The following is a 21539-nucleotide window of genomic DNA, read 5'->3' as shown; positions in this document are numbered from 1 at the left end:
GACTATTTCTGACCAGGGAATCTGCATGGTAAAGCACCTATTCAGCCACACACAGAAGGGTCCTCAATCTGCAGCCTCCCCTGAAGGTTTGGAGTCAGAAGCATCAGAGGCACTCAAGCCTAAACATCATCTATCCTGTTACTCAACTGTCTCACAAGGAACTGGATTCCTACACCTTAGTCTTACCAATTGGTAATAGCTCTAATGCTCTTGAAAGGAGATTTTTATATTAAAGTATTTGTAGTTTCTTTGGTTTATAAAATTAATACTCACTTTATTATATTACAAAACTTTGAAAACTTAGTTATTCCTTAAGGTGTTATTATATTTTTAAACCTAGCAAATATTCCTATTTACTTTTAGGGGTCTTTGATTTATATTTCTTCATATTTAAATGTTGCTCAAACAATCGAAAGTAAATGTATAAGTGTAATATATACGATTTTGCTGTTTATAAGTATAATTTAAATGCCTCTAATACATAAAAGCTTTCCAAATAACTCAAGTCTAATAAATAACTAAATTTAAAATAAAAGCTGATCTGAACATAACACCTAGCCTTTGAGTCCCATGAAAGCCCCCCACACCTCCTCCACACTGGTGCCACTCTGACAGCCTGAGGCAATCCTTCTGAGGCATTTAGCTGTTTGCCTGCCTCAGGTAGCTCAAGCCTATATCACAATCAGACTAGATGAAACAGAGCTCACCCTTCGCTCCTTTGTAACTACTCTGACCCAGAGCACACAGAAAAACATAAAGCTATTGCTTAAAGTAAATGTGCAATGCCACACACAGACCCCTCACTGCTTGCCTGCAGAAAGTCCCAGGCCCCAGAATGGGCTAGTGAGTGGGAGTATGAAGTTATACTCGTGGTTGTACAGGTTGATGATGTACAGGCAGTTCAGCAGCTGCTGCTTATACTCATGGGTCCTCTTCGCGTGCATGTCAAACATGGAGCAGGAGTTGATTCTCACCTTATACTCCTTCTCCAGCAAGGCAGAGAATTTCAACTTATTTTCCTGGGGAGAATAAAGGGATGTATGATGGATGGTTAGACGGTTCACAGAAGAAAACCCACACGCTCCCCAACATCAAACTAATGCTTGGGTTTACACCTGGGTTGAGAATATTTCCATCCCTCTGTTAGAAATATGGCACAGAAGGAAATTCCAGGAGATCTGCTGCTGCCCCAGGGGAGGGGCATTAATACCAGAATACCACAGCTGAGGAGCTAAGGGGTGGCAGCAAAGTGAGGAAAAGTCAGGGCAGTGTGCTCAAGGATGTTCTGAAGGTCTGCATTCACCTACCTGCCCACCTGCCTGCTTGCTGCATGACCTGAGGTCAGTCCAGTCCTCAACTGAAAAGCTCAGTGGACAGGATGGACTTTGAAGCTCCTGGGCCCCAACACAGAACAAGCAGGGACACTGCCCCACATGAGGTGAGGCAGCAAGGACAAGCTGTATATAGGCCTACCTGCTTGACCTTGGCCATGTCCCTGATAAGAGCCTCATCACTAACCAAGGGCAGCAGCTTCTTCAATTGGCTCAGGTTGGTCAGAAAACCCTCCCCAATTTTCTGGAAGATCAAAAAGGGACATGTGGTTTTGCCTCATTTGTGGACTGTTCTCCCATTTTGTTGCCCAAGCCTCTGTTTTCTGGCTACCCCCATTCACTCTTCAGATCTCAGCTCTGCTATCCCTTCCCTGACACATGCACAGCCCTAGCCAGACACTGCCTGTACAGCTGTCTGTTCATCCTCAGGTCTAGCACACCACCTGGTATGTATGACATTTCATTTCTTTCCCTCCTGATTAAGCACACAAGTCAATAAACCACCGCATCTTTGGCTCACCAGACCTCTTCAGCTACTGGCCTATGGCATAACACTTGTCTGGGTGGCCCCACTCTAGCCCTTCCTGAAACCCCAGGACCTCGATTCTGAATTTGAGCCCACAGATCCCAAAGAACATTGACTTATTACCTTGTCTGGCCCAGTGCTACCATGCCTGGAGGTGGCAGATGGAACCCACCTATTCCCATCCAGGAGCCACTGCTAGTTCACACACTAAGGAGCAGTTTGCTGCCCAGTCAGCACCCACTAACAATGAACCTGATGACACCAGGAGAATGGTAGCCTTGGCTGTGCCTGTGAACTCAGAGGTGGCCAGTCTCACCTCCATTCAGCCAGACCCAGATTACTCAGGAGCAACCACTGTTGAGACATGATGCCATTTGTCTTATTCTGGAACTTTTCTGGCTCCAGATTATAAAAATCCTTAAAGCTAAAACCAAAGAAAACAGGAAATGGTGACAAATGCTGTGTTCTTTTTTTTCTCAATTTTTTTATTTAATTATTTTTCAAGTACAGTTTTCTGTCTATTACTCCCATCCCGTCCCACTCCCCATCCTCCCCCCTCCCTCCCATTTCCACCCTTCTCAGTTGTTGTCCATGTATCCTTTATATAGGTTCCTCTAAATCCCTCCCTTATTTCCCCTGAAATTCCCTCCCCTCTCCCCTCTGGTCACTGTCAGCCTGTTCTCTATTTCAGTGTCTTTGGTTATATTTTGCTTGCTTGTTTGCTTTGTTGTTTAGCTTCCTGTTAGAGGTGAGATCATATGGTATTTGTCCTTCAACACCTGGCTTATTTCACTCAGCATAATGCTTTCCAGTTCCATCCATGTTGTTGCAAAAGGTAGGAGCTCCTTCTTTCTTTCTGCAGCATAAAATTCCATTGTGTATATGTACCATAGTTTTTTGATCCATTCATTTACTGACGGGCACCTAGGTTGCTTCCAACTCTTGGCTATTGTAAATTGTGCTGCTATGAACATTGGGGTGCATAGGTTCTTTGGGATTGGTGTTTTAGGGTTCTTAGGATACAATCCCAGCAGTGGAATTGCTGGGTCAAAAGGCAAGTCCAATTTTAGTTTTCTGAGAAAATTCCATACTGTTTTCCATAATGGTTGTACCAGTCTACAATCCCACCAACAGTGGACCAGAGTCCCCTTTCCTCCACACCCTCTCCAACATTTGTTGTTTATTGCTTTGTTTATGATAGCCATTCTCACCGGTGTAAAGTGGTATCTCATTGTAGTTTTAATTTGCATCTCTCTGATAGCTAGTGATATTGAGCATCTTTTCATGTGTCTCTGGATCCTCTGTATGTCCTCCTTGCAGAAGTGTCTGTTCAAGTCCTTTCCCCATTTTTTAATTGGGTTAGTTGTCTTCTTAGAGTGAAGTCGTGTGAGTTCTTTGTATATTTTGGAGATTAAACCTTTGTCTGAGGTATCATTGGCAAATATGTTTTCCCATACAGTTGGTTGTCTTTTTATTTTAATGCTGTTTTCTTTAGCTGCGCAGAAGCTTTTTATTTTGATGAGATCCCATTTGTTTATTCTTTCCTTTATAGTCCTTGCTCTAGGGGACATATCAGTAAAAATGTTGCTGCGTGAAATATCTGAGATTTTCCTGCCAATGTTCTCCTCTAGGACTTTAATGGTGTCATGGCTTATATTTAAGTCTTTTATCCACCTTGAATTTATTTTGGTGTATGATGTAAGTTGGTGCTCGAGTTTCATTTTTTTGCATGTAGCTGTCCAGTTCTCCCAACACCATTTGTTGAAGAGGCTATCTTTACCCCATTTTATGATACTGCCCCCTTTGTCGAATATTAATTGACTGTAGAGATTTGGGTTTATTTCTGGGTTCTCTATTCTGTTCCATTGGTCTATGTGCCTGTTTTTATGCCAGTACCAGGCTGTTTTGATTACAGTGGCCTTGTAATACAGTTTGATATCAGGTATTGTGATCCCTCCTACTTTGTTCTTCTTTCTTAACATTGCAGCTGCTATTCGGGGTCTTTTATGGTTCCATATAAATTTTTGAAGTGTTTGTTCTATGTCTGTGAAATATGCCATTGGTACTTTAATAGGTATTGCATTGAATCTGTAAATTGCTTTGGGTAGTATGGACATTTTGATGATGTTAATTCTTCCAATCCATGAACACGGTATACGTCTCCATTTGTTTGTGTCTTCCTTGATTTCTGTCTTCAGTGTTGTGTAATTTTCTGCATACAGGTCTTTAACCTCCTTGGTTAGATTTATTCCCAGATATTTTATTTTTCTTTTTGCTATATCGAATGGGATTTTTTTCTTGATTTCTGCTTCTGCTGATTCATTGTTAGTATACAGAAATGCCTTTGATTTCTGGATATTGACTTTGTATCCCGCTGTTTTGCCAAATTCATTTATTAGTTCCAGCAGTTTTTTGGTAGAGTCTATAGGATTTTCCATGTACACTATCATGTCATCTGCAAACAGTGACAGTTTTGTTTCCTCCTTTCCGATTTGGATGCCTTTTATTTCCTTTTCTTGTCTGATTGCTGTGGCTAGAACTTCCAATACTATATTAAATAGAAGTGGTGAAAGTGGACAACCTTGTCTTGTTCCTGATCTTAGTGGAAAAGCTTTCAGTTTTTGCCCATTCAGTATGATGTTGGCTGTAGGTCTTTCATATATGGCCTTTATTATATTGAGGAATGCTCCCTCTATTCCCACTTTGCTGAGTACCTTTATCATAAATGGGTGTTGTACCTTATCAAAAGCTTTTTCCGCGTCTATTGATATGACCATGTGGTTTTTGTCCTTGCTTTTGTTTATGTGGTGTATTACATTTACTGATTTGCGGATATTGAACCATCCTTGCATCCCTGGGATGAATCCCACTTGGTCATGGTGTATGATCTTTTTGATGTATTGTTGGATGCGATTTGCCAATATTTTGTTGAGGATTTTAGCATCTATGTTCATCAGTGATATTGGCCTAAAGTTTTCTTTCTTTGTTGTGTCTCTATCTGGTTTTGGAATTAGGATAATGCTCGCTTCATAAAAAGAGTTTGGGAGTTTCCCATCATTTTGGATTTTTTGGAATAGTCTGTGAAGAATAGGGGTTAGCTCTTCCTTAAACGCTTTGTAGAATTCTCCTGTGAAACCATCTGGTCCGGGGCTTTTGTGTGATGGGAGTTTTTTGATTACTGCTTCAATTTCATTTGCTGTTATTGGTCTGTTCAGGCTTTCTACTTCTTCTTCATTGAGTTTTGGAAGATTATATTTTTCTAGAAATTTGTCCATTTCACCTAGGTTTTCAAATTTCTTGGCATACAGTTCTTCATAGTAATTCCTTACAATCCCTTCTATTTCTGTGGTATCAGTTGTAATCTCTCCTCTTTCATTTCTGATTGTGTTTATTTGTGTCCTCTCTCTTCTTTTCTTAATGAGCCTACTTAAAGGCTTGTCTATTTTGTTTATCTTTTCAAAAAACCAACTCTTGGATTCATTGATCCTTATAATTGTGCTTTTGGTCTCTATGTCATTTAATTCTGCTCTGATCTTGGTTATTTCCTTCCTTGTACTTGCTCTGGGCTGTCTTTGTTGTTGTTCTTCGAGTTCTTGCAGGCGTCGGGTTAGGTTGTTTGTTTGAAATGTTTCTATTTTCTTTAGGTAAGCCTGTATTGCTATGAACTTCCCTCTCAGGACTGCCTTGGCCGTGTCCCATAAGTTTTGGGTTGTTGTGAGTTCATTTTCATTTGTTTCCAGAAACTTTTTGATTTCTTCCCTAATTTCAATCTTGACCCATTCGTTGTTTAATAGCATACCATTCAGTCTCCATGATTTTGGATGTTTGGGGTTTTTTCCTGTGGGGTTGGTTTCTAATTTCAGTCCCTTGTGGTCAGAGAAAATGCTTGGTATGATTTCAATTTTCTTGAATTTGTTGAGGTTCATTTTGTGTCCTACCATGTGGTCTATCTTTGAAAATGTTCCATGTGCATTTGAAAAGAATGTGTATTTAGCTTCTTTGGGATGAAGCGCTCTATATATATCAGTCAAGTCCATTTCTTCTAGAGTGTCGTTTAATGCTGCTATATCTTTGTTGATATTTTGTTTGGAAGATCTGTCCATTTTTGACAGTGGGGTGTTAAAATCCCCTACTATAATTGTGTTGCTGTCAATATCTTTCTTGAAGTCTTCTAGGATTTTTCTTATATATTTGGGTGCTCCTATGTTGGGTGCATATATATTTATGATGTTAATGTCTTCGTGCTGGATTCTTCCCTTGAGCAATATGAAGTGACCTTCTGGGTCTCTCTTTATGGCCCTTTTTTTGAAGTCTATTTTGTCTGATATTAGAATTGCTACCCCGGCTTTTTTTTCTTGTCCATTTGCTTGGAAAATTTGTTTCCAGCCTTTCACTTTTAGTCTGTGATGGTCTTTTGTCCTGAGGTGGGTCTCCTGTAGGCAGCATATGTGTGGGTCATGCTTTCTTATCCATTCAGCTATTCTATGTCTTTTGATTGGAGCATTTAATCCATTTACATTTAAGGTTATTATTGATAGGGACTTATTCATTGCCATTTTTGTACCACAGTTCCTCTCTGTCTCTCTCTTTTCCTTCCTTTCCTTAAAGCAGCCCTTTTAGTATTTCTTGTAGAGCTGGTTTGGTGGAGGCATATTCTTTTAGACTTCTTTTGTCTTGGAAGCTCTTTATTTGGCCTTCTATCTTGATTGAGAGCCTTGCTGGGTAAAGTAGCCTTGGTTGTAGGCCTCTGGTTCTCATTACTTGAAATATTTCTTGCCATTCTCTTCTTGCTTGGAGTGTTTCCATTGAGAAGTCAGTAGCTAACCTTATTGGGGCTCCCTTGTATGTTACTTCCTTTTTCTCCCTTGCTGCCTTTAGGATTCTCTCTTTGTCTTGAAATTTTGCCATTTTAATGATGATGTGTCTTGAAGTGGGCCTCTTTGGGTTCCTCTTGAATGGGACTCTCTGTGATTCCTGGATTCGTGTAACTTTTTCTCTCATCAAATTAGGAAAATTTTCCATCATTACTCTTTCAAATAGGTTTTCTATCCCTTGTTCTTCTTCTTCTCCTTCTGGTATTCCTATTATTCGGATATTATTACGTTTCATATTATCTTGCATTTCTCTTAGTCCATCTTCATTCTTTTTGAGCCTCTTTTCCCTTTCTTGCTCTTTCTGGGAGATTCTTTCTACTGTGTCCTCCAACTCACTGATCCGATCTTCTGCCTCATCGATCCTGCTTTTCATTCCTTCTACTGTGTTCTTCAGTTCCGAAATTGTATTCTTCATTTCCTCTTGTCCTTTGGTGATAGTTTCTATTTCCTTTTTCATGTTGATATAGTTTGCGGAGAGCTCATGGTAGCTCCCCTCTAGTTTCTGGTAGCTCATTGTGAGCTCTTTGAATTTCCTGATAACTAGTGCTTTGAATTCAATATCTGATAGCTGACTTGCCTCTCTTTCATCTAACATTATTTCTGAGACTTCCACCTTTTCTTTCATTTGGGCATTGTTTCTTTGTCTTCCCATTGCTTATGAGACTCTTCTTGTTAGCTTCAGCTTCTTAAATTGATCTGTTCTGACTCCCTAGGTTTATGGTGTGAACTTCTGTGGTAGAATTCCTGTGAAATTCAGTGGTACAGTCTCCTGCAGGTATCTTGATGTTCTCTGCTTCCACCTATTCCTTTCTTTGTGTGTGTGTGATCAGAGTTGCTGGGCTCCCGCTGAGTCCTCTGTGGCAGACGCCCCAGTGCTGGCCATAGACAGAAGCCTCTGGGCCCTGGGAGCTGCGGAAGCAGTAGCTCCAAGGTCTTTATGCGCCAGCCAATGGCTGCTGGTCCCGCCGCTGCTGCTTTTGACTTTACTCTGGGGTGCCTGGCTCTTGAGGGCAGCCGGCCCTCCTGCTGCCGCTTTTGTCTTTACTCACAGGTGCTGGGGTCCCGATGAGTCCCCTGTGTCAGACGCCCCTGTCGCTGGGCGCAGGGGGAAGCCTCTGGGCCCCGACCGCTGAGGCAGCCAAGGCTCCAAGGTCTTTATGTGCCGGCCAATGGCAGCCGTCCTGCCGCCGCCTCCACCGCCGCCGCTGCCCTTGACTTTTCTCAGGGTTGCCGGGCTCCCGATGAGTTCTCCATGGCAGACGCCCTTGTCGCTAGGCACAGACGGAAGGAAGCCTCTGGGCTCCAACCGCTGGGGCAGCCACGGCTCCGAGGTCTTTATGCTCCGGCTAATGGCTGCTGCCGGTCTGGCCGCCTCCGTCTTTACTCGCGTCCCTGAGACCCCAACGACCTCCAGCGGTCTGGTTCGTCACTATCTCTGGTCTCTTATTTTCATAAATGCTGGGGAATTGTTGGTTGGGGAATTGATTGCGCTGTTCTTCTGTAAATCTGCCAGGATTTTCCCCCAAGTGTAGGAGAACTGCAGTCGCTCCGTCCTACTCCGTCGCCATTTTCTCAAGCCCTCACAAATGCTGTGTTCTTGACAAGGTGAGCAAGAAAAACATGACCTTGTAAGGAAATCCCCTGGAACGTCCTGAAAGTCAGTTTTTCCTATTTTGTTTTTTAAAGAATGCAGAGCAGCCAGCATTACTGCACATTTGAAGAGGAACTGCATACTTGGAGAACAGCAGACATGCAGCACATACTTTTCAATGTACCCCACAGTTGATAATGCAGGCTGGGGCTGACTATAACTTGACAGGTAGTAGGACCTGGCCATTTTCTACAGTAAAATCCATAGTGGAGAAAATGGGGCTTCGTTTCCATATCTGTACAATATGGACCTCCCCTGGCCCTACCCCCCCCAACTGTGGGGATTAAAAGCCTCCTGGCAGACACCAGGGACACAGAAATCTCCACATGGACAGACCTGGTTTAGTCCCACCTAGCACTCTCAGAAGTATGAGAGTGGAAGAAGCTCTAAGATACATCCCACCAAGAAAGGACAGGAAGCACAAGATCTGACCTAAGAATTCCTCCACTCTCACAGTGACCAGCCCCTGCCCATCATACCCTAACCTCCACCCTATTTAAGCCAGGCCACTCATCCCCAGGTGGGGCCCTCATGGTAGTCAGCCAGCAACAGATGGCTATAGGAGCAGAGCGCTTGCCTGGACAGATCCACAATGCAGAAAAAAAGGAGCCACTGGTGATGAGATTTGCCTCCTCAACATCACCAATTGGCCAGGGTGCTTTGAGTAGGTCAGCCATTGCCCACAAGGGCAGCACAATAATGGTGTGGAGTGTGGGCCATATGCCTCAGCCATTGTGCATATGAGTAGCTGACAGTTCCTAGAGACAGGTGTGGGGTTAGAAAGGAGTTATGCCCTAGCTCAGGGCAAACACTGGGTCACTCACACTGACTGTTTTACAGTCTCTGAGTGGATTCTGGCTATGCCATTGATAGCATGGGATCCAATCACACACATGTGGGCCATATTAATCTGCTTGCACTCCCCTTCCTCAATCAGAGGCATCCTCTGCAGGTAGTCCACATCCCTGGGGAACAGGGCAGCCATTTTCTATTGCCAAGACGGAGAGCCATGAGCAGAAGTGCTGGATGTCCCACAGTGGGTTAAGGACTTCCTGGGGCAAGTCTGGTCTCCTTGAAGAAAACCTTGGGGCTGCTACACCCCAGACTTGCACTCAAATACCCTGGATGAACCTCTGAGAGCCCCTCCTCCCATGCTGCATGAGTCCAGGGATGAGCCAGGTCCAGCCTGAGGGCTCAGCAGAGCTGCTGTGTCAGCATCAGACTAGAAAACCATCAGTGCTAGGACCATGCCATGTGACTTACAAGGAAAAGATGGGAATGCTGTCCCTGTCGGCCTAAGTAGGTTTTAATCAAATTTTGAAAGTGGGAATAGCTGCCTTTTACCATAAGGTTAAAAAATAAACTATAATCATAGCTAAATTTCAAGTCCCCCCTGTTCTTGTACCACTTTTCTGCAGGTAACAATGACAACTGGGGGTTTGTTTCCAAATCACTGAATTGCTGCTATGTCATCTCAGGATAAAGTCTCTGACATTCCAAGAATAGACATTTAAATCTAAAACCAACAAAGGAACAGGAACATTTTTAAAAGACCAGAATCCATTAACTCCCACATACACACCAGAGGTCTATGTAGGGGATTAGCCAACAGCTCTGCAAAGTAACAGCCCTCACACCTCAAAGTCCTCTGCTGGACAGAGGCTATTTGATTCAAGAAGTAATGTGGAGAAAACAGAAGGGCCCCCTGGCACAGGTTCAGCCCACCAACCCCACCCCAACCCCAGCACAGCCAATGCCCACGTCCAGGTGCCTCTGGTTGATGGCATAGATGATCTCCATGTGCTGTGGCAGCAGTTTCTCAAACATGGACACAGGCCAGTACTCCAAAGCCTTGGGCAGCATGATGTGGTTGGTGTACTGGTTTGCACAGGTTTTCTTTGTGATTTTCCAAGCCTAAAACATTTCAGAACATTCCAGGGTTCTTTGTTTAGAAACATGCAGCTCTTTCGCCAAATGTCTAAGTAAAAGGGAAGTCTAAGATCAAAGACAGATGTTAACATGTTACCAGAAAGGGGCCTCCACTCTCTGGGGCCTATCTAGAACTTCCTCAAAACTGCAGTTGAGTTCAATTCCCTTCATTTTTCTGATACGATCCACATGCATTTTGCATCCTGACCCAGAAAACGCACACAAATGAATAAAGCTTACACTACTACCTAGAATCACCTCAGTTTCCTGCTTTATAAACGATTTCATTTAGTTTCAATTACAGTTTACATTCAATATTACTTTGTATTAGGTTCAAGTAGACAGCATAATTGTTAGATGATCATAGATTTGACAAAGTACTCCCCATTAAATTTCCAGGATCCACCTGGCACCAAATATAGTTATTACAGTATTATTGATTATATTCTTTATGTTGTATTTCACATCCTTGTGAGAAGTTTGTAACTACCGGTTTGTATTTCTTAATGCCTTCACATTTTTTCGCCTACTACCCCAACCACCATCCCTTTTGGCAGCCATCAGTCTGACCTCTATGTATAACACTGTTTCAGTTGTGTTTGCTCATTTATTTTGTTCTTTAGATTCCACATGTAAGTTAAATCATATGATATTTGTCTTTTTCCAACTGACTGATTTCACTTAGCATAATACCCTCTGGGTCCATCCATGCTGCTGCAATGGTAAGATTTCACTCTTTATTTTATATATATATATATATATATATATATATATATATATATATATATANAAGTGGATAAAGAAGAAATGGTATATATATATACCATCTCAGAGGTTCATATATATGGTGTATATATATATATATATATACACACACACCATTTTTCTTTATGATATATATTATATATAATATATATCATAAAGAAAAATGGTGTGTGTGTATATATATATATATATATACACCATATATATGAACCTCTGAGATGGTATATATATATACCATTTCTTCTTTATCCACTTGCCTAAAAATGGCACTTGGGTTGCTTCTACAGTTTGGCTATTGATAATAATGCTGCAATGAACATGGGGGTGCATATATGCTTTTGAAATGGTTTCTTTGGATGTACTTGTATACCCAGAAGAGGAAACAGTTCCATTTTTAATCTGTTGTGGACCCTCCATAGTGTTTTTCATAGTGGCTTCACTCTCACCAACAGTGCATGAGGTGTAAAATATACAACAGTATATTTTATTGGTAAACAAAACAAAGCACTAAGCAGTTTTCTATTTTATTTCCACTAAAATGACTTAACACCCACAGTCCAGAGAACACTTATAAACTGTATGGCCCTGTTCTCTACTGACCAGGAGTGGAAAGGACTGAAGATGGACCACCTAATTCCATCAAGTACACCCTAAGACAACAGAGGGGCTCTGGATTCTCTAAAACAGGATAAATTTTGTTTTATAATTTCACATGATGATCTAATTAGTGTAGATTAAGAATACACCATCATGGTAAAGAATCTGAGACCAAAATAAGTAATGAAAACAAACCTATAAAGATGTAAACAATGTATTTATTTAAGACTTCCGGAGTTTTTACCATGATTTCTAAGATGAGAAAATATATATTAGAAGCCCTAAGTAGCGTCAGAATCCTTTTCTTGGCTTCCAAAAAATCTGTTCTATGCCCCTGCACCCACTTCTATGTTCCCACTTACTGTGTTTTGGTCCCTTGGGAGAAACACCAGAGCCTCCTGGATCTTTGTTCTCCCCACAGTCCCTGTCATCTCAGGGAAAATGGCCCTCCATTTTGCCAAAGCCACAGGGAAGAGGCCTCCTTCAGTTTTGTAGCACTAGCTCAGTATTCATAACCATTACTGAGATAAGCCCCAAAGTCAGGAGGATACTGTCACCCCAAGCCCACCTCCATAGGGAACACTATCAGTCTATGGCCCAGGACTGCAGGGGACACAATCGCTCCATATTCCCAGCTCTACAGGGGATGCCATCATCACCCAACACTCAGGACTGAAGGAGACACTATAGCCCCATGCTAACCTTTTCCCAGTCCACTTTCTCCACATCCGCCAAGATCCACACAAGCTCAGGAATGGCAAGGGCTGGGTGAGTGTCATTCAGCTGAATGGCAACCTGAAGTCACACAAAGTGGTACCTTCAATTACCTTGCATTCATGGAATGGGTTTACAGGGTCAGCATGTGTAGGCCTGAGGTCCTCGGCCACTCACCCCAAGGACTCTACAGGGCTGACAGTAGGGAGAAGACAAACTAGGTGCTAGGCTTGGCTTGAAACCAGCCAAGGAGCAGAGCCCAAGGGCCACTGAGCGGGACCAGGAGGACCCCACAGGTTGACTCTGCATCATGTTTGCTCTAGTGTGGGTGTCCAGGAGGTGCAGGACTCCCAATCCCCGTCTTTCAAGGCTCTCTCACCTAGAATATGTTGGATTTATTTAAAATCACTGAACAGAAAAAAGTAAAATGAAATCACTGAACAGAGCCTGCCAAACACATCCAGCTTTGCCCACGGGAGTCTTTTACAGTGTCCTTACTGCCTTGACTCCTAGCAAGGCCCAGTGTAGCCCTGGATGGGAAAGAAGGAGGACTGTCCCACCCACCAATGATAAAAGGACCAAGATGAGGGGATGCTGTTGTCCACACACACCCTGGCCTTAAGGCAAAAAACAAGCCTGAGAATATCCTGTCCTTCCACACTGAGCTCAAATCCCAAGTGAACTAACAAACCTTATCCTGGAATATCTCAAAACAAGATCTCACTGGGTCCTGGCAGCCAAACTTGGACGACTTAAAACAGCAGATAATGTCTGGCAGGGTGGCAGCCACCACAAAGTACTACTGCTTCACAGAACCCCCCGTGTACTGTTGCTGGGAATGTAAAATGATGGAGCCACCAGTATGGTAGTTCCTCAAAAGGTTAAACATAGGACTACCATATGATCTAGCAATCCCACATCTAGGTATAGATCCAAAATAGCCAAAAACAAAGTCTTAGAGATATTTGTTTATTCTCTGCATCTATGAGTTTGTTTCTATTTTGATTGTTTATTTTGTTCATTCATTTTGTTCTTTTTAGATTCCATGTATAAGTGAAATCATGGTACTTGTCTTTCTCTGACTTATTTCACTTAGCATAACACCCTCTAGATTTATCCATGCTGTTGCAAATGGTAAAATTTAACCCTTTTTATGGCTAAATTCTAGTCCATTGTATATCCGTACCACATCTTCTTTATTCACATATTTTATTGATGGTCACTTGGATTTTTTCTATATCCTGGTGATTGTAAATAACCCTGCAATGAACACAGAGGTACATATGTCCCTTTGAATTAGTGTTTTGAATTTCTTCAAATATATACCCAGAAGTAGGATAGCTGGTTAGGAGGCAAATTCACTTTTTTTGGAGGAAACTTAATACTATTTTTCATTGTGGCTGCACCAATCTGCATTGTCACCAACAATGCAAGAGGGTTCCCTTATCTCCACATCCTCACCAACATTTGTTATTCACTTATTGATGATAGCCATTCTGATAGGTGAGAGGTGATATCTCATTTTGATTTTAACTTGCATTCCTCTGATGATTAGTGATTTTGAGCATCTTTTCACATGTCTATTGGCCATTTGTATGTCCTTTTGGAGAAGTATTTAAGACCTCTAGAGAGGAAAATGGTGGCAGAGTAATATGGAGCAACTCCAGTTCTCGTATCCCTGGGAGAAAATCCTAGCAGATTTACTGAAGAACAGCATAATCAATTCCCCAACAAACAGTTCCCCAGCATTTATGAAACTAAGAGACCAGAGATAGTGACAAACCAGACAGCTACAGGTAGTTAGGGTCTCAGGGACGCGAGTAAGGACGGAGGCAGCCAGCAGCGGCCATTGGCCGGCGCATAAAGACCTCGGAGCCTCGGCTGCGACAGCGGTCGCACCCCAGTGGACTGTCTGTGCCTGGCGACAGGGGTGTCTGCCACGGAGAACTCATCAGGAGCCCGGCAACCCTGAGTAAAGTCAAGGGCAGTGGCGGTGGTGGCAGTGGGACAGCAGCCATTGGCCGGCGCATACAGACCTTGGAGCCGCCGCAGTCGGGGCCCACAGGCTTCCGCCTGCGCCCAGTGACAGGGTTGTCTGCGACAGAGGATTCATCAGAACCCAGGCACCTGTGAGTAAAGTCAAAAGCAGCAGCCCTGGGACCAGCAGCCATTGGTTGGCAGGTAAAGACTTCAGAGCTGCTGCTGCCACAGCTTCCAGGACCCAAAAGCTTCTGTCTATGGCCAGCATCGGGGCATCTGCAACAGAGGACTCATTGGGAGCCCAGCACCTGTGAGTAAAGACAAGCGGCAGCAGCAGGGCCGGCTGCCCTCCACCAGCCTAAAATGCCTCGAAGCTCCCGCTGCCAATGCGTTAGGGGTGCAGAGGCTTCTATCTGCAGCCAGTGACACGGAGGACTCATAGGGAGCCCAGCACCCAGTGGAGCATTGGGCCGGCTGCAGGGTCCTTAGAAGAGCTGGCTCCCTCCCTCACCATCTAGGCGGGGCTGGGTGGCAGAAACCTGTCTCCCTAGGTGTGCAGGGAGGGTGGCAAGGACAGGGGGCCATGTTCAGTTGCGATCTCTGTGGTAGCCAGCCCACCAGCCTGCCAGCCCAGGAAATTTGAGACGAGCATTGTCTTAACCAGTCAGGTTGGTGATTGGGCTGGGCTGAGAGGCAAGCTTTCTGGAGAAGTTTTTACTGGAAAGTGGACTGAGGTGTTCTCCTGTGAAGGCAGCTTGACTTGCTTTTCACCCAGCCACAGGACTAGGAAGGTCCAGTATGAGATCTCGTGGGAACCAGGCAGCCTGTTGGGTGGCCGGGCGCCCACACCACAGTTTGGTACCCTGGCTGATGGGCAGATGTGCACCTGGGTCTACAACCCAGCCCAAAGAGGGGTCCTGCCAAAACCAGAAAAACCGGATTAGACGGTTTGAAACGAACAAGGGAGGAGTTTCTTTTATTTTTTTAACTTTTTGTAAACTTTTTTTAAAACTTTTTTTTCAGTAATTGTATATATATTTTTTAATTTTATTGTTGCTGTATCTCTCAATACTCTGTTCCTCTCCTTTCTTTTTTCCTGTTTTAGTCCTTCTTCCTTTCACCCCAAACTTATTGCTTTTTCCTCACTTCTCTTGCCCTTTTTTTGTGTCTTTGTTTGTTTGTTGCTTTCTAAACCACTGTAAATACTTCACAACACATCTCTCGGGTCTTAGCCCACTTTACAACTTCCTGAATTCTATTTCTGTAGTGATTAATTCTACTTGCTCACATGCTACATCTATTTACTATCCTTTACTCTCACCTTACCTCAAAATCTGAACACCCGCAACCTCACTGCTTTCTAGATAAAACTCAAAAGACTTCCCTCCCCAACAAGAGACTATCTTTGGTCTATCCTTTCTTAAAATTGGCAAATTGGGTTGAAGACTACAGTTAACACTGTATAGAGCCTAAAGATCTTCAATCTCTTCTCTACAGGCTGTGCCTGTAAATATCATAAAGTACTCTCCTGGTCTCATGAACCATTTTGCCTGCCACTCCAGCTGATCACACACACACAAAGAAAGGAGTAGGTGGAAGTGGAGAACATCAAGATACCTGAAGGAGACTGCACCACTGAATTTCAAAGGTATTCTACCACAGAAATTCACACCATAACCTTAGAGAGTCAGAACAGATCAGTTTAAGAAGCTGAAGCTAACCAGAAGAGTATCACAAAGAATGGGAAGACAAACAATGCCCAAATGAAAGCAAAGGTGGAAGTCTCAGAAATAAAGTCAAATGAAAGAGAGGCAAGCCAGCTATCAGATATTGAATTCAAAGAACCAGTTATCAGGAAATTCAAAGAGCTCACAATGAGCTACGAGAAACTAGAGGGGTGCTACCAGAAACTAGAGGGGAGCTATAATGAGCTCTTCTCCGCAAATTATATCAACATGAAAAAGGAAATAGAAACTATCACCAAAGGACAAGAGGTAATGAAGAATACAATTTCAGAACTGAAGAACACAGTAGGAGGAATGAACAGCAGGATAGATGAGGCAGAAGATCGGATCAGTGAGTTGGAGGACACAGTAGACAGAATCTCCGAGAAAGAGCAAGAAAGGGAAAAGAAGCTCAAAAAGAATGAAGAGGGACTAAGAGAAATGCAAGACAATATGAAATGTACTAATATCTGAATAATAGGAATAACAAAAAGAGAAGAAGAAGAACATGGGATAGAAAACCTGTTTGAAAGAGTAATGTTGGAAAGTTTTCCTAATTTGATAAAAAAAAGTTACACGAATCCAGGAATCACAGACAGTCCCATTCAAGAGGAACGAACCCAAAGAGGCCCACTTCAAGACATATCATCATTAAAATGGCAAAATTCCAAGACAAAGAGAGAATCTTAAAGGCAGCAAGGGAGAAAAAGGAAGTAACATACAAGGGAGCCCCAATAAGGTTAGCTACTGACTTCTCAATGGAAACACTCCAAGCAAGAAGAGAATGGCAAGAAATATTTCAAGTAATGAGAACCAGAGGCCTACAACCAAGGCTACTTTACCCAGCAAGGCTCTCAATCAAGATAGAAGGACAAATAAAGAGCTTCCAAGACAAAAGAAGTCTAAAAGAATATGCCTCCACCAAACCACCTCTACAAGAAATACTAAAAGGGCTGCTTTAAGGAAAGAAAGGAAAAGAGAGAGAGAGAGAGGAACTGTGGTACAAAAATGGCAATGAATAAGTCCCTATCAATAATAACCTTAAATGTAAATGGATTAAATGCTCCAATCAAAAGACATATGATACTTGAATGAATAAGAAAGCATGACCCACACATATGCTGCCTACAGGAGACTCACCTCAGGTCAAAAGACCATCACAGACTAAAAGTGAAAGGCTGGAAACAAATTTTCCAAGCAAATGGACAAGAAAAAAAAGCGGGTGTAGCAATTCTAATATCAGACAAAATAGACTTCAAAAAAAGGGCCATAAAGAAAGACCCAGAAAGTCACTTCATAATACTCAGGGGAAGAATCCACCACGAAGATATTAACACCATAAATATATATGCACCCAACATAGGAACACCCAAATTTTTAAAAAAATCCTAGAAGACTTCAAGAAAGATATTGACATATCTTTATTGCAATACCATTATTGTAGAGGATTCTAACACTTCACTGTAAAAAATGGACAGATCTTCCAAACAAAATATCAACAAAGATATTGTGGCATTGAACAATGGCCTAGATGAACGGGACATACCTGATGTATATAGAGCCCTTCATCCCAAAGTAACTAAATATACATTCTTTCCTAGTGCACATGGAACATTTTCAAAGATAGACCATATGATAGGACACAAACCGAGCCTCAATAAATTCAAGAAAATTGAAATCATACAAAGCATTTTCTCCTACCATAAGGGACTCAAACTGGAAACCAACCCCAAAGGACAAAACCCAAAACACCCAAAATCATGGAGATTGAATGGCATGCTATTAAACAATGAATGGGTCAAGAATGAAATTAGGGAAGAAATCAAAAAGTGTCTGGAAACAAATGAAAATGAACTCACAAAAAAACAAAAAACTATGGGACACAAGCAAAGGCAGTCCTCAGAGGGAAGGTCATAGCAATACAGGCCTTCCTACTAAAGATAAAAACATTTCAAACAAACAACCTAACCCTATGCCTACAAGAAGTGGAGGAACAACAATAAAGACAGCTCAGAGCAAGTAGAAGGAAGGAAATAATGAAGAACATATCAGAATTAAATGATATAGAGACTAAAACCACTATGCTAAGGGTCAATGAATCCAAGAGTTGGTTTTTTGAAAAGATAAACAAAATAAACAAAACTTTAAGTAGGCTCAACAAGAAAAGGAGAGGACCCAAATAAACCCAATCAGAAATAAAAGAGGAGAAATTACAACTGATAACACAGAAATAGAAGGGACTGTAAGAAATTACTATGAAGAATTGTATGCCAAGAAATTTGAAAACCTAGGTGAAATGGACAAATTTCTAGAAAAATATAATCTTCCAAAACTCAATGAAGAAGAAGTAGAGAGCCTGAACAGGCCAGTAACAGCAAATGAAATTGAAGAAGTAATCAAAAAACTCCCATCACACAAAAGCCCCGGAACAGATGGTTTCACAGGAGAATTCTACAAAGCGTTTAAGGAAGAGCTAACCCCTATTCTTCACAGACTATTCCAAAAAATCCAAAATGATGACAAACTCCCAAACCGTTTTTATGAGGCCAGCATCATCCTAATTCCAAAACCAGATAGAGACACAAGAAAGAAGAAAACTTCAGGCCAATATCGCTGTTGAACATAGATTCTAAAATCCTCAACAAAGTATTGGCAAATTGCATCCAACAATACATCAAAAAGATCATACACCACGACCAAGTGGGATTCATCCCAGGGATGCAAGGATGATGGTTCAATATCCGCAAATCAGTAAATGTAATACACCACATAAACAAAAGCAAAGACGAAAACCACATGGTCATATCAATAGATGCAGGAAAAGCTTTTGATAAGGTACAACACCCATGTACAAGAGTACTCAGCAAAGTGGGAATAGAGAGAGCATTCCTCAATGTAATAAAGGCCATATATGAAAGCCCTACAGCCAACATCATACTCAATGGGCAAAAACTAAAAGCTTTTCCACTAAGATCAGGAACAAGACAAGGTTGTCCACTTTCACCACTTCTATTCAATATAGTATTGCAAGTTTTGGCCTCTGCGATTAGGCAAGAAAAGGAAATAAAAGGCATCCAAATTGGAAAGGAGGAAACAAAACTGTCATTGTTTGCAGATGATATACTAGTGTACATGGAAAATCCTATAGACTCTAGCAAAAAACTGCTGGAACTAATAAATGAATTTGGCAAAACAGCGGGATACAAAGTCAATATCCAAAAATCAAAGGCATTTTTGTATACTAACAATAAATCAGCAGAAGCAGAAATCAAGAAAAAAAAATCCCATTCGATAGTGCAAAAACAAAAATAAAATATCTGGGAATAAATCAAACCAAGGAGGTAAAAGACCTGTATGCAGAAAACTACACAACACTGAAGAAAGAAATCAACAGAGACATGAACAAATGGAAACATATACCATGTTCATGGATTGGAAGAATTAACATCATCAAGATGTCCATACTACCCAAAACAATTTACAGATTCAATGAAACACCTATTAAAGTACCAATGGCATATTTCACAGACATAGAACAAATACTTCAAAAATTTATATGGAACCATAAAAGACCCTGAATAGCAGCTGCATGGTTAAGAAAGAAGAACAAAGTAGGAGGGATCACAATACCTGAGATCAAGCTGTATTAGAAGGCCACTGTAATCAAAACAGCCTGGTACTGGCATAAAAAGAGGCACATAGACCAATGGAACAGAATAGAGAACCCAGAAATAAACCCAACTCTCTACAGTCAATTAATATTTGACTAAGGGGGCAATAACATAAAATGGGGTAGAGAAAGGCTCTTCAACAAATGGTGTTGGGAGAACTGGACAGCTACATGCAAAAAAATGAAGCTCGAGCACCAACTTACATCATACACCAAAATATATTCAAGGTGGATAAAAGACTTAAATATAAGCCATGACACCATTAAAGTCCTAGAGGAGAACACAGGCAGGGAAATATCAGCTATTTCATGTAGTGACATTTTTACTGATATGTCCCCTAGAGCAAGGAATATAAAGGAAAGAATAAACAAATGCAATCTCATCAAAATAAAAAGCTTCTGTGCAGCTAAGGAAAACAGCATTAAAATAAAAAGACAACCAACTGTATGGGAAAACATATTTGCCAATGACACCTGAGACAAACGTTTAATCTCCAAGATATACAAAGACCTCACATAACTTCACTCTAAGAAGAAGTCATGGGTTAGTTAACCCAATTAAAAAATGCGGAAAGGACTTGAACAGACACTTCTCCAAGGAGGACATACAGAGGATCCAGAGACACATGAAAAGATGCTCAATATCGCTTGCTATCACAGAGATGTAAATTAAAACCACAATGAGATACCACTTTACATCAGTGAGAATGAGTATCATAAACAAAGCAATAAACAACCAATGTTGGCGACGGTGTGGGGTAAAGGGGCTCTGGTCTGCTGTTGGTGGGATTGCAGACTGGTACAACCACTATGGAAAACAGTATGGAATTTTCTCAGAAAACTAAAATTAGACTTGCCTTTTGATCCAGCAATTCCACTGCTAGGATTGTATCCTAAGAACCCTAAAACACCAATCCCAAAGAACCCTTGCACCCCAATGTTCATAGCAGCACAATTTACAATAGCCAAGAGTTGGAAGCAACCTAGGTGCCCGTCAGTAAATGAATGGATCAAAAAACTATGGTACGTATACACAATGGAATTTTATGCTGCAGAAAGGAAGAAGGAGCTCCTACCTTTGGAACATCCTGGATGGAACTGGAAAGCATTAGGCTGAGTGAAATAAGCCAGGTGTTGAAGGGCAAATACCATATGATCTCATCTTTAACAGGAAGCTAAATAACAAAACAAACAAGCACGCAAAATATAACCAAAGACACTGAAATAGAGAACAGGCTGACAGTGACCAGGGGGAGAGGGAAGGGAATTTCAGGGGAAATAGGGGAGGGATTTAGAGGAACATATGTAATGGATACATGGCCAACTACTGAGAAGGGTGGAACTGGGAGGGAGGGGGGAAGCACGTGGGTGTGGGAGGGGATGGGAGTAATAGACAGAAAACTGTACCTGAAAAATAATTAAATAAAAAAATTGGGGTGGGGGAGAAAGAAGACCTCTACCTATTTTTTTAATTGTATTGGTTTTTTTTATTGTGTGTTGTTATATAAGTTCTTTAAATAATTTGAATATTAAGTCTTTATCAAATGTATTATTGGCAGGTGGGGAGAGTGGTAAGGAGAAAATGCAGACAACTGTAGTTGAACAACAATAAAGTAATTTATGGATGAAGAAAGATGGTGACGGAGTAGGATGGAGCGGATTCCATATCTTATACGCATGGGAGAAAATCCTTGCAGTTCTACAGAGGTACAGTGGAAGCAGCCAACAGTTCCCCAGCATTTATGAAAATAAGAGACCACAGATTGTGACAGACAGTG

General features: G+C 41.7%; 1 protein-coding gene across 1 annotated transcript; it reads right to left on the bottom strand.

Moving 5' to 3' along the window:
* Nucleotides 1–667: 667 nt before the first annotated feature.
* On the bottom strand, nucleotides 668–2320 carry PYGB (glycogen phosphorylase B). The gene is made up of 3 exons (XM_037055522.1): nucleotides 2174–2320; nucleotides 1474–1575; nucleotides 668–1019 (listed from the first exon to the last, which is right to left on the bottom strand). The coding sequence occupies exons 1-3, from the start codon at nucleotides 2177–2179 to the stop codon at nucleotides 801–803; spliced, it is 327 nt and encodes a 108-aa protein (XP_036911417.1). The 5' UTR covers nucleotides 2180–2320; the 3' UTR covers nucleotides 668–800.
* Nucleotides 2321–21539: the final 19219 nt, after the last annotated feature.

Source organism: Sturnira hondurensis, unplaced genomic scaffold (genome assembly GCF_014824575.4).
Source record: "Sturnira hondurensis isolate 20B ecotype Veracruz unplaced genomic scaffold, ASM1482457v3 Scaffold0008640, whole genome shotgun sequence".
Classification (NCBI taxonomy): domain Eukaryota; kingdom Metazoa; phylum Chordata; class Mammalia; order Chiroptera; family Phyllostomidae; genus Sturnira; species Sturnira hondurensis.
The sequence above is the reverse complement of the archived record's forward strand: the minus strand, read 5'-3'. Positions and strand labels throughout refer to the sequence as shown.

What these genes read in the sequence shown, in the direction of transcription:
- PYGB (XM_037055522.1), bottom strand. An exon ending in ACATGGCCAAGGTCAAGCAG is followed by an intron (nt 1,020 to 1,473) that starts GTAGGCCTATAT and finishes TATTCTCCCCAG; the next exon opens with GAAAATAAGTTGAAATTCTC.